Source organism: Strix uralensis, unplaced genomic scaffold (genome assembly GCF_047716275.1).
Source record: "Strix uralensis isolate ZFMK-TIS-50842 unplaced genomic scaffold, bStrUra1 scaffold_466, whole genome shotgun sequence".
In the NCBI taxonomy this organism is placed as follows: domain Eukaryota; kingdom Metazoa; phylum Chordata; class Aves; order Strigiformes; family Strigidae; genus Strix; species Strix uralensis.
In genome coordinates, this window is record NW_027437060.1 from 22,643 (window position 1) to 35,455 (window position 12,813).

General features: G+C 68.8%; 2 protein-coding genes across 2 annotated transcripts; one reads left to right on the forward strand and one right to left on the reverse strand.

The window, feature by feature from the left end:
• The first annotated feature begins 56 nt into the window (after positions 1–56).
• On the forward strand, positions 57–8,707 carry SPHK2 (sphingosine kinase 2). Its single transcript, XM_074857995.1, has 6 exons — positions 57–175; positions 669–1,104; positions 2,861–3,004; positions 4,363–4,457; positions 4,550–4,665; positions 6,958–8,707. Exons 2-6 carry the CDS (start codon positions 699–701, stop codon positions 8,522–8,524), a joined length of 2,328 nt encoding a protein of 775 aa, XP_074714096.1. The 5' UTR covers positions 57–175; positions 669–698; the 3' UTR covers positions 8,525–8,707.
• A 1,721-nt stretch (positions 8,708–10,428) lies between these two features.
• Positions 10,429–12,364, reverse strand: LOC141938964 (D site-binding protein-like; the record flags this gene model as incomplete). Its single annotated transcript, XM_074857999.1, is given in 1 exon segment — positions 10,429–12,364. A coding segment is annotated over 1 exon segment (218 nt), but the record flags the coding sequence as incomplete, so codon positions are not given.
• Between the last annotated feature and the right edge of the window lie 449 nt (positions 12,365–12,813).

The following is a 12,813-nucleotide window of genomic DNA, read 5'->3' on the forward strand; positions in this document are numbered from 1 at the left end:
GGCTCGGCACCGCGCGATTGGTGGGACGGGCGGGAGGCGGGGAGCACTTCCGGGGCGGAGGGCAAAGCGGCCGGAGGGGAGAGAGGGCGACAGCGGGACCGGCGCCCGGGGGGGGGGACGTGCGCCCGGGGGGGCCGCCCCGGGGCCCTCCCCGATACGGAGGGCCCATGACAGGGTGGGAGCACTGGGGGGGGCGGTTACAGCGGTTTGGGGGGGTGACGACGGCCTTGGGGGGCCGGTACCGGCCGGGGGGGGAGCAATACCGGCTGTTAAGGGGGTGGTAACCGGCCTTGGGGGGGGAAACGAGCCCGGGGGGGGCAACACGGGCCCTGCGGGGGTTAATACCCGCCCTGGGGGCCGTAGAACCGTCCCCGGGGGCATCCACAGCCCCGGGGGGGGCACTCCCGACCCGTGGGGCTCGCCACCCGCAGCCCCGCCCCCCCGTCCCGCCCCCCCTTTTCCCCCGCCCCCCCCCCCCCCCCCCCCCCCCCGATGGGTGTCGGGCGAGGAGAACGGGACGGGCACCCTGCGCAGGTGGGGGGGGCACGGGGAATGGGGGGGGCACCGGGAGATGAAGGGGTCACTGGGGGGTGGGGGGCACCGGGGGTGTGTGTCCCCCCCCCGTTCCCAACGCCCCCATCTCCCCCCCCCCCCCCCCCCCTCTCCAGGCCCTGGCCGAGCCGCCCCCCCCCGCCCCGATGACCGAGGAGGAGCCGTTGCTGGAAGGGGATTTTGGGGGTCCCCCAGGTGCGGGGGGGGGACCCCGTTTCCATCTCCGCCTGACCCGGACGGAGCTACAGATCTTGGGGGGGTCCCCGGGGGGGGGAGCAGCAGCAGCGGCGGGGGGGGGGGTGCTGCGCCTGGCAGACGTGGTGGGCTGCCACACGCTGCGAGCCCCCTCCCTCCCCGCCGCCGCCTTCTTCGCCGTCTACGCCTACCCCCCCCGCTGCCGGGGGGGCCCGGGGGGGCCCCGGCGCCGCCGCCGAGCCCCCACTTTTCGGGTGGACGCGGCCCCCCACTACGAAGGGAACCGGGCGACCGCTGAGCGCTGGGCCCGAGCCATCCGCTGCCTCGTCCGGGGGCTCCCCCTGCCCCCCCAAGCCGGTAAGGGGGGGTTCGGGGCGGGGGGGGGGGGTGTCCTGCGTGTTAGAGGGGGGGGGGGGGACACCCAGGGGTTCGGGCCCCGGAGGAGCGCGGTGGGGGACTTAGATTTTGGGGGACCCTCCAGGCTTGGGGGGGGGATCCCATGTGCCACAGGGAGGGGGGGGGGGGGCTATAGGAATGGGAAGGGGGGGGCAGGTTTCTGGAGACCCCCCCCCAGGGATGGGGAGAGAACCCAGGTGCTGGGGACCCCCCCCGGATTGGGGAGAGGAGCCAGGAGTTTGGGGGGTCCCATGTGTCATAAGGGGGGGGGGACCCAGGCATCTGGGGACCCCCCAGGGAGGGGACCCAGGTATCGGCCCTGCCCCCCGCCCCAGGAATTGGGGAGGGACTCTGAGAGTTGGGGGGGGGGACTCTGAGAGTTTGGGGGGGGCCCCCCCCAGGAATAGGGAGGGACCCAAGTGTCTGGAGACACTCAGGAATGTGGGGAGGGGACCTGGGAATTTGGGGGTCCCCTCCAGGGTTGGGGAGAGGACCCAGGTATTCGGGGTGCTCCCCACCCCCCCCAAAGGGATCCAGGTATCCGGGGTGCCCCCCCCCCGGCCCCGAGGGGACCCCCCCGCACCCGCCGGGGCCGGTCCTGGCAGGTGGAACGAGTCCGGCCGAAAGCTGGTGCCTGCGGGTGCGGGGCCGGCGCCACCCGGACGCCTGGGTGCCCTCGGGGGGGGGTGGGGGAAGTGGGGTGCCGCCCAGACGCCTGGGTCCCCTCGGGGGGGGGGGGGGATGGACCCCGAATGTCTGGGTCCCCCCCCCCGGGTTACGGGGAGGGGAGGGGGGTGCCACACCCAAACGTCTGGGTCCTCCGGTGGGTCTCTGGGGTGGGAACCCAGGATTTCAGGGAGGGGGGGGTGGATCCAGGGATTTGGGGGGGTCTGGGGGTCGGGGGGGGTCCCCAGGATGAAGGTCCAGGTGTCTGGGATGGGTATGTGGGGATTTGGGGGGGGGGATTGGGATGGGGGGGCTTCTGGGATGGGGATTTGGGGGGGTCCCCAGGGTGAGGATGTGTGTGTCCAGGGGGTCTGTGGGATGGGGATGTGGGGATTTGGGGGGGTCTCTGGGGTAGGGGGGGGTCCAGGATGGGGGTCTGGGGGTCGGGGGGGTCTCTGGGATGGGAATTCAAGGATTTGGGGGGGTCTCTGGGATTTGGGGGTCCCCAGGCACATACTCAAGGCATCCTGGGGGGGGGTCTCTGGGGTGAGGATCCCGGTACCCAGGGGGGGTCTCTGGGATGGGGATGCAGGGATCTGGGGGGGGTCTCTGGGATTTGGGGGTCCCCAGGATGAGGACTCAGGTGTGGGGGGGGTCTCTGGGATGGGGACCCCAGCATCTGGGGGGTCTCTGGCGTGGGGACCCCGGGTTTTGGGGACTCTCTGCGATGGGGGGGTGTCTCCAGATGGGGACCCAGGTGCTTGGAGGGTCTCTGGGATGGAGATCCTGGGATTTGGGGGCTCTCTGGGATGGGAACACAGGGATTTGGGGGGGCCTCTGGGACAGGGGGGTCCCCAGGATGAGGACCCAGGTATGCAGGGGTCTCTGGGATGGGGACCCCGGGATTTGGGGGGGTCACTGGGATGGGGGGGGGGCATCTCCAGATGGGGACTCAGGTGTCTGGATGTTCTCTGGGATGGGGACCCCGGGATTTGGGGGGTCTCTGGGCCAGGGGGGGTCCCCAGGATGTGTGGGGGTCTCGGTGCCGCAGGAATCCCCCCGGAGCCGCGGCGGCGGCGGCTGCTGCTGCTGTTGAACCCCTTCGGGGGCCGAGGCCAGGCCCTGAGCTGGTGCCAGACCCACGTCCTGCCCATGATCACCGAGGCCGACATCAGCTTCAACCTCATCCAGACCGGTGGGGGGGGGGGGGGGGTCCCTGGGGGGGAGTTGGGGGTCCCTGGAGGGGAGTTGGGGTGTCCTGGAGGGGATTGGGGGTCCCTGGAGGGGAGTTGGGGTGTCCTGGAGGGGGTTGGCGGTCCCTGGGGGGGAGTTTGGGCGTCCTGGAGGGGGTTTGGGGGTCCCTGGGGGGGAGTTTGGGGGTCCTGGAGGGGGTTGGGGGTCCCTGGAGGGGAGTTGGGGTGTCCTGGAGGGGGTTGGGGGTCCCTGGGGGGGAGTTTGGGGGTCCTGGAGGGGGTTGGGGGTCCCTGGAGGGGAGTTGGGGTGTCCTGGAGGGGGTTGGGGGTCCCTGGGGGGGAGTTTGGGGGTCCTGGAGGGGGTTTGGGGGTCCTTGGGGGGGGAGTTTGGGGGTCCTGGAGGGAGTTTGGGGGTCCCTGGAGGGGGTTGGGGGTCCCTGGGGGGGAGTTTGGGGGTCCTGGAGGGGGTTTGGGGGTCCTTGGGGGGGGAGTTTGGGGGTCCTGGAGGGAGTTTGGGGGTCCCTGGAGGGGGTTGGGGGTCCCTGGGGGGGAGTTTGGGGGTCCTGGAGGGGGTTTGGGGGTCCTTGGGGGGGGAGTTTGGGGGTCCTGGAGGGAGTTTGGGGGTCCCTGGAGGGGAGTTGGGGTGTCCTGGAGGGGGTTGGGGGTCCCTGGGGGGGAGTTGGGGTGTCCTGGAGGGGTTGGCGGTCCCTGGGGGGGAGTTTGGGGGTCCTGGAGGGGGTTTGGGGGTCCCTGGAGGGGAGTTGGGGGATCTTGGGGGGGGTTGGGGGTGCCGGGGGGGAGGTTGGGGGTCCTGGAGGGGGTTTGGGGGTCCCTGGGGGGGGAATTTGGGGGTCCCTGAGGGGTAGTTTGGGGATCCCTGGAGGAAGTTTGGGATCTTTGGGGGGGTTTGGGGGTCCCTGGAAGGAGAATTTGGGGGTTGCTGGGGGGGGTGGTGAGATCTTTGGGAGGGTTTGGGGGTCCTTGGGGGGGGAGTTTGGGGGTCCCTGGGGAAGGGCTGGGATCTTTGGGGGAGTTTGGGGATCCCTGAGGGGAGGGGTTTGAAATCTTTGGGGGGGTTGGGGGTCCCTGGAGGGTGAATTCGTGGGTCCCTGGGGGGGTTTGGGGGTTCCTGGGGGAGGTTTGGGATCTTTTGGGGGGGGGTTGGGGGTCCCTGGGGGAGTTTGGGGGCCCCTGGAGGGGGTTCGGGATCTTTGGGGGGGTTTGGGGGTCCCGGGAGGGGTGTTTGGGGGTCCCTGGTGGTGTTTTCGATCTTTGGGGGGGTTTGGGGATCCCTGAGGAAGTTTGGGGTGTCCCTGGGGGCCGTGACTGATGTGTGTGTCCCCCCCCCCCGCCCCCCCAGAACGGGCGAACCACGCGCGGGAGCTGGTGACGGGGATCAGCCTGGACGAGTGGGACGGGATCGTCACCGTCTCGGGGGACGGGCTCCTCTATGAGGTAACCACCCCCCAAAAAAAAGGGGGGACCCCCGAGGGACCCCTGTGACCCCGGGGGGGGACACCCAGGCCTGTCCCTGTCCCCCCCCCCAGGTGGTGAACGGGCTGATGGACCGGCCGGACTGGGCGGCGGCGCTGAGGATGCCCCTGGGGATCCTGCCCTGCGGCTCCGGCAACGCGCTGGCGGCCGCCATCAACTGCCACGCTGGGTACGGGGACACGGGGGGACACGGGGGGGACACGCGGGGGGTGTGGGGGGACACGGGGACACAAGGACACGAAGGGGACGTGGGGAGATGGGGATGGGGGGGGGTTCCTGTGTCATGTTCTTGTGCCTGATGCGTGTCCGTGGCGTGTCCTGGCATGTGACATGTGTCTGTGGTGTGTCCTGGGGTGTGGCACATGTCCATGGCGTGTCCCAGGGCGTGACATGTGTCCTGGTGTGTCACGCATGTCCGTGGTGTGTCCCAGTGCGTGGCGTGTGTCTGTGGCGTGTCCTGGCATGTGACATGTGTCTGTGGTGTGTCCTGGGGTGTGACACATGTCCATGGCATGTCCCAGGGTGTGACACATGTCCTGGTGTGTCATGGATGTCTGTGGCGTGTCCCAGGGTGTGACATGTGTCCTGGTATGTCACACATGTCTGTGGCATGTCCCAGGGTGTGACACATGTCCTGGTATGTCACACATGTCTGTGGCATGTCCCAGGGTGTGACACGTGTCCTGGTGTGTCATGCATGTCTGTGGCATGTCCCAGGGTGTGACACGTGTCCTGGTGTGTCATGGATGTCTGCGGCGTGTCCCAGGGTGTGACACGTGTCCTGGTGTGTCATGGATGTCTGTGGCATGTCCCAGGGTGTGACATGTGTCCTGGTATGTCACACATGTCTGTGGCATGTCCCAGGGTGTGATACGTGTCCTGGTGTGTCATGGATGTCTGCGGCATGTCCCAGGGTGTGACACGTGTCCTGGTGTGTCCCAGGGTGTGAAACGTGTCCTGGTGTGTCATGGATGTCTGTGGCATGTTCCAGCATGTGACACATGTCCGTGGCATGTCCTGGCATGTGATACGTGTGCCGGCATGTCCTCATGTGTGACGCATGTGCGTGACACGTGTCTTGGTGTGTCACACATGTGTGTGGCGTGTCCCAGCATGTGGCGTGTGTCTGTGGCATGTCCTGGCATGTGATGCGTGTGCCGGCATGTCTTCATGTGTGACACACGTCTCTGGCATGTCCCAGTGTGTCACACATGTCCGTGGCATGTCCTGGTGTGTCCCAGCACGTGACACATGTCCATGGCGTGTCCCGGCATGTGACACGTGTCCGTGGTGTGTCCCAGCATGTGACACGTGTCTGTGGCATGTCCTGGCGTGTGACACATCTGTGGCATGTTCTCACACCACCTCCCCATGCGTGACACGTCCCCATGGCGTGTCCCTGTGCCATGTCCCCATGTGTGCCGTGTCCCTGCGCTGTGTCACCACACGTGGTGTGTCTCTGCACCACGTTCCCATGTGTGACCTGTCCCCTTGTCGTGTCTTCGCATGTACCATGTTGTCATGCCATGTCCCTGTGCTGTGTCCCCTTGCCGTGTCCCCACACATGACCCATCCCCGTGCCCTGTCCCCGTGCCGTGTTCTCTCGCCCTGTCCCCACACGTGACCCATCCCCGAGACGTGTCCCTGTGCCGTGTCCCCTACGTGACCCATCCCTGTGCCGTGTCCCCACATGTGCCACGTCCCCTCCCCATGTCCCCTCCCTGTGTCCCCACATGTGCCATGTCCCCTCCCCATGTCCCCACATGTGCCACGTCCCCTCCCCATGTCCCCTCCCTGTGTCCCCACATGTGCCATGTCCCCTCCCCATGTCCCCACATGTGCCACGTCCCCTCCCCATGTCCCCTCCCTGTGTCCCCACATGTGCCATGTCCCCTCCCCATGTCCCCACATGTGCCACGTCCCCTCCCCATGTCCCCTCCCTGTGTCCCCACATGTGCCATGTCCCCTCCCCGTGTCCCCACATGTGCCACGTCCCCTCCCCGTGTCCCCTCCCTGTGTCCCCACATGTGCCATGTCCCCTCCCCGTGTCCCCACATGTGCCACGTCCCCTCCCCGTGTCCCCTCCGCGTGTCCCCACATGTGCCACGTCCCCTCCCCGTGTCCCCTCCCTGTGTCCCCACATGTGCCATGTCCCCTCCCCGTGTCCCCACATGTGCTACGTCCCCTCTCCATGTCCCCTCCGCGTGTCCCCACATGTGCCACGTCCCCTCCCCGTGTCCCCTCCGCGTGTCCCCACATGTGCCACGTCCCCTCCCCGTGTCCCCTCCCCGTGTCCCCACATGTGCCACGTCCCCTACATGACCCATCCCCATGCCACGTCCCCATGTGTGCCCTGTCCCTGTCCCACGTCCCCTCGCCATGTCCCCACGTGTGACCCATCCCCGTGCCGTGTCCCCTCACCGTGTCCCCCGTGTGACATCCCCGTGTCCCCCCCGCCCAGGCTGGCCCCGGCGCTGGGCCTCTCGCTGCTGCAGAACTGCGCGGTGCTGCTGTGCCGGGGGACGCCGTCGCCGCTGGACCTGGTGTCGGTGACAACGGCCTCGGGGACCCGCGTCTTCTCCTTCCTCAGCGTGGCCTGGGGGCTGGTGGCCGACGTGGACATCGAGAGCGAGCGGCTGCGGCGCCTGGGCCCGGCTCGGTTCGCTCTGGGCGCGGCCGCGCGGCTCCTGGCCCTTCACACCTACCGCGGCCGCCTCAGCTACCTGCCCGCCGTCCCCCGCAGCGCCACCGCCGATGCCACCGCGGCCACCGACCCGGCCACCGCCGCCCACGTGGCCACCGCCGATGCCGCCCTGCCACGCGCTCTCTCCGACCTGGGGCTCTGCGCCGGCACCTCCAGCGGACCCGGTACCCCCGAGGGGGACGGCGGGGATTGGGGGGATGCTGGGGACACGCTGGGGCTTGGGGACACCCCAGGAATTGGGGACACGTCGAGGATTGGGGACAGCCTCGAGCTTGGACAGACCCCGGGGCTTGGGGACGTCCCAGGAATTGGGGACACCGCAAGGATCGGGGACCCCCCAGGGCAGAAGGGTGCTGCCGCTGCTGGAGACGTGCTGGTGCAGGGGGACCCCCCGATAAAGGGGGACCCCCCAGGACATGGGGACCCCCCAGGAGATGGGGACGTCACGGTGCAGGGGGACGCATCCAGCTCTGGGGACACCCCGAGTGATGGGGACACCCCAGGACACAGGGACACCCCCAGCCCTGGGGACACCCCAAGTCATGAAGCCAACAGGGTGCACGGGGACACCCTGGGACGTGGTGCCACCCCCAGCTCTGGGGACACCCCAATACCTGGGGTCACCCCAAGAGGTGGGGACACCCTGGGACATGGTGCCACCCCCAGCTCTGGGGACACCCCAATACCTGGGGTCACCCCAAGAGGTGGGGACACCCTGGGACATGGTGCCACCCTCTGCTCTGGGGACACCCCAAGAGGTGGGGACACCCCAAGGTGTGGGGACACCCCGATACCCGAGGACACCCCAAGCGCCGCTGCCACCAAGCCCCACGGTGTCACCTCAATACCCGAGAACACCCCAAAACACCCCTCCCCGCCAGCTCCCCCCTCCCCTCCCGGCGGCCCAGTTGACGACTTACTGGTGCCACTGGGCCAACCGGTGCCTCCCAGTTGGGTGACCCTGGAAGGGGATTTTGTGCTGGTTTTGGCCATTTATCAGTCGCATTTAGGGGCCGAGTTGGTGGCGGCCCCCCGGGCCCGGCCGGACGACGGCCTCATCCACCTCTGCTACGTGCGGGCGGGGGTGTCGCGGGGGGCCCTGCTGCGGGCGCTGCTGGCCATGACGCGGGGGGGTGGCGGAGGAGGGGACGCGGTTGTCACCGGCCCCCCCCTGGCCCGTGTCCCCGCTCGCGCGTTCCGGTTGGAGCCCCTGACGCCCCGGGGGGTGCTGACGGTGGACGGGGAGCGGGTGGAGTACGGACCCCTCCAAGGGCAGATCCACCGCGGGCTGGCGAGGGTGCTCCTCACCCCCGCTGCGCCGTGAGGGGCGGGGGGGAACCTCAAAGGGGTCAGGGGAACCCCAAAGGGGTCGGGGGGGGGGGACCCCAAGGAGGTCAGGGGAACCCCAGGGGAATGGGGGTGACCCCAAGGGGGCACCCAAGGGGGTCAGGGGAACTTCAAGGCGTTGGGGAGGGACCCCAAGGGTTGGGGGAGCCCAAGGGGGTCAGGGGAACCCCAAGGGGGCACCCAAGGGGGTCAGGAGGACCCCAAGGGGTCAGCGGGGACCCCAAGGGGACACCCAAGGGGGTCAGGGGAACCCCAAGGGTGCACCCAAGGGGGTCAGGAGGACCCCAAGGGTTGGGGGAGCCCAAGGGGGCGCCCAAGGGGGTCAGGAGGACCCCAAGGAGTCAGGGGGGACCCCAAAGGGTCGGGGGGGGACCCTAAGGGGACACCCAAGGGGGTCAGGGGGACCACAAGGGGACACCCAAGGGGGTCAGGAGGACCCCAAGGGTTCGGGGAGCCCAAGGGGTCAGGGGGGACCCCAAAGGGTCAGGGGGGACCTCAAGGGGACACCCAAGGGGGTCAGGGGGACCCCAAGGGACTCAAGGGATTGGGGGGACCCAGGGAGGTTCCCTGACGGGGACCCCGAGGGGTTGGGGGCACCCAGGGGGGTCAAAGGGGGACCCCAAGGATGTCAGAGGGACCCAAGGGATTGGGGGGAACCCAGGGAGGTCCCTGAGGGGGACCCAAGGGTTTGGGGGAACCCAGGGAGACCCTGAGGGACCCAAAAGGTTGGGGGGGACCCCAAGGGGTCAGGGGGGTCCCTGAGGGGGTCCCCAGGGGGTTGGGGAGACCCAGGGGGACCCCAAAGCTTCAGGGGGGGTTGGGGGGACCTGGTCATTGGTGGGGGAACACCCAGCTGTTTGGGGGGGGGGGCTCTGGGGGTCCCAGGCATCCACCTGACCCCCCCTCACTGACCCCCAGGACACCCCCCCCCCCCCGGCCCCACAGCCAGGGGTCACCCCCAAAGTGTGGGACCCCCCAATTAAAGCCTGATCCTGGACACCCAGGTTCCCTGTGTGCCCCCCCGACCCCCCCCCACCCCCCCACCTATGCAATAAAGCCCGAGCGTGGAGTGAGCTCAGTCCTTGGGGGGGGGGGGGGGGGGTGTTTGGGGTGCTGGGGGGGGGTGGGGTGGTCACACGGGGGGGTGGGGGGCGGGGGGTGGGGCGGGGGGAGGGGGCTGGTACATATACATGGACTCTGCACCACCTACCCCCTCCCCCAATTCGGCCTGTTATAGCCCCCCCCCCCCCCCCCAATCCCAATGCCTCCAGTTTGGCCTCCCAGTGCCCCCCCCCCCCATTCATCCCAGTGCTCCCAGTTTGGCCTCCCAGTTCAGGCTGCGCCCAGCAGCAGGGTCAGAGATTTATTCTGTACAAAAAAGCCGCCCCCCCCCCGCCCCCCCTCACCGGCTGGGCCCCCCCCCCCCCCCCACTTCCCCATCGCGGGGGGGGGGGCGGGGGGTCAGGACCCCCAAAACCCACGTGTGGGGGTGGGGGAAGGGCAGTAAAGTGGTCAAAGTGCTGGGGGGGGGGGGGGGGGGCTGGGGGGGGGCTGGATGCCTGGGTCCCCCCCCAGGGTGGGTGTTTTTTTTAGGGGGGGGGCGGGGGGGGCGTGTTTGACGTGCTGGCTTCAGTCCCAAGCTGGGAAGGGACCCAGGTGTCGGGGGGGGGGGGGGGTGGGTGGGGGTGTCCCACTGCCCCCCCCCAGTCCCCTCCCAGTGACGCTACTGGCCTTAACTGGAAATGGGTCACTGGGAGGAATGGGGGGGGGGGACACACCCCCCCATCCTGAGAGGACCCAGGCGTCCGGGAGCCCCCCCAGGGTCTTCGACCCTGGGGGGGCTCCCGGACACCTGGGTCCTCTCGGGGGGGGGGTGCAGTGGTTGGGGGGGGGGCCCAGGGGTGCCCCCCCCGCCATGTTGTGCTTTGAACCAGCCCTGGGGCCGGGGAATAAATATTTACAAGGGGGGGGGGGGGGGGAGAGGGAAGAGACACCCCCCCCCCCCATGGAGGGGGGACCCGGGCATCTGGGGGGGGCTCAGTGTCCCCCAGGACTGGGGTGGATCCAGATCCTGGTTCCAGGTTGGGGCTGGATCCTGGGGTTGGATCCTGGGGCTGGATCCTGGGGCCGGAGCCCAGAGCTGGATCCCGGGGCTGGATCTCCTCGCTGGATCCCAGGGCCAGATCCCAGAGCTGGATCCTGATGGGGGATCCCAGAGCTGGATCCCAGGGCCAGATCCCAGGGCCAAATCTTGGCACCAGATCCCAGAGCGGGTTCCTGCTGCTGGATCCCGGGGCCAGATCCCGGCACCAGGTCTCAGTGCTCGATCCCGGATCCAGATCCCAGAGCTGGATCCTGATGGGGGATCCCAGAGCTGGAGCCCAGGGCCAGATCCTGTGGCCAGATCTCGGTGCTGGATCTCAGAGCTGGATCCTGGGGCTGGATCCCTGGGTCAGATCCCAGAGCTGGATCCCAGTGCCAGATCCCAGATCCAGATCCCAGTGCTGCATCTCATTGTTGGATCCCAGTGCCAGATCCTGGCACCAGATCTGGGTGCTGGATCCTGGTGCCAGATCCCAGAACTGGATCCTGATGTGGGATCCCAGAGCCAGATCTCGGTGCTGGATCCCCAGGTCAGATCCCAGAGCTGGATCCTGGTGCCAGATCCCGATCCCAGTGCTGTGTCTCATCACCGGATCCCAGCACCAGATCCTGCGGCCAGATCTTGGCACCAGATCCCAGAGCTGGATCCTGATGCTGGATCCCCAGGTCAGATCCCAGAGCTGGATCCCAGGGCCAGATCCTGTGGCCAGATCCCAGCACCAGATCTCGGTACTGGATCCCAGAGCTGGATCCTGGTGCCAGATCCCAGATCCAGATCCCGGTGCTGCATCTCGTCACTGGATCCCAGGGCCAGATCCCAGAGCTGGATCCTGACGCGGGATCCCGGAGCTGGATCCCAGGGCCAAATCCTGTGGCCACATCTCAGCACCAGATCTTGGTGCTGGATCCCGGGGTCAGATCCCAGAGCTGAATCCTGACGTGGGATCCCGGGGCCAGATCCTGGTGCTGCGTCTCATTGCTGGATCCCAGTGCCAGATCCCGGCACCAGATCTCGGTGCTGGATCCCAGTGCTGCACCTTGTCACTGGATCCCAGGGCCAGATCCCAGATCCCAGAGCTGGATCCTGATGTGGGATCCTGGAGCTGGATCCCAGGGCCAGATCCTGGTGCTGCATCTCATTGCTGGATCCCAGTGCCAGATCCCGGTGCTGGATCCCAGTGCTGCATCTCATCACTGGATCCCAGGGCCAGATCCCAGATCCCAGAGCTGGATCCTGACGTGGGATCCCGGAGGTGGACCCCAGGGCCAGATCTCAGTGCTCGATCCCAGCGCCAGATCCCGGTGCCGGATCCCACCCCCGGATCCCACCCCCATTCCCAGGCTGGTCCTCGCACCCCAGCTCCAGCTCCCGGCCCCCTCCTCTCCCTCCCACCGGGTCACCGCGCCGGATCACGCCGGGATCCTCCGGACACCGCGCCGGGCCGGGGAGCTCCGCGGTAGCCACGCCGGTAGCCACGCCGGTGCCGGGGGTCGCCCTACAGGGCGCCGTGGCGAGCCTCGTAGCGCGCCAGGAGCGCGCGGAAGCGGGCGAGGTCCCGGCGGGCGGCCGCCACCTCCTGCCGCAGCGCCGCGTTCTCCCGCTCCAGGAAGGCCGCGCGCACCGAGATCTGGTTCTCCTTCAGCCGCCGCGCGTCCCGCGAGCGCTTGGCCGCCGCGTTGTTCTTGCTGCGCCGGCTCCAGTATTTCTCATCCTGGGGGGGGGGGGAAAAAAATGGGGGGGGGGGGGGGGAAGTGGGATTTCCACCCCCCCTCGCATCAAATACTTGGGACACCCACCCCTGGCAGAACCTGGGGCTTCCTTGGGACACCCAGAGCCCCCAAATGTTGGGGTCCTCCAGGAGTCCTGCGTCCCCCCAACTCCTGTCACCCCCCCCCCAGCAACCTCAGACCCCCCCCAAATGTCTGGGTCCCCCCAACTCCTGTCACCCCCCCCCAGCCACCTCAGACCCCCCCCCCAAATGTCTGGGTCCCCCCAACTCCTGTCACCCCCCCCCCAGTCACCTCAGACCCCCCCCCCAAATGTCTGGGTCCCCCCAACTCCTGTCACCCCCCCCCCCAGTCACCTCAGACCCCCCCCCAAATGTCTGGGTCCCCCCAACTCCTGTCACCCCCCCCCCAGCCACCTCAGACCCCCCCCCCAAA

Excerpts from the sequence above, each read along its gene's own strand:
- SPHK2 (XM_074857995.1), top strand. The coding sequence starts at position 699 with ATGACCGAGGAGGAGCCGTTGCTGGAAGGGGATTTTGGGGGTCCCCCA. Across the intron at positions 3,005-4,362 it reads CTTCAACCTCATCCAGACCG|AACGGGCGAACCACGCGCGG; the intron begins GTGGGGGGGGGG and ends CCGCCCCCCCAG. Across the intron at positions 4,666-6,957 it reads GCCATCAACTGCCACGCTGG|GCTGGCCCCGGCGCTGGGCC; the intron begins GTACGGGGACAC and ends CCCCCCGCCCAG.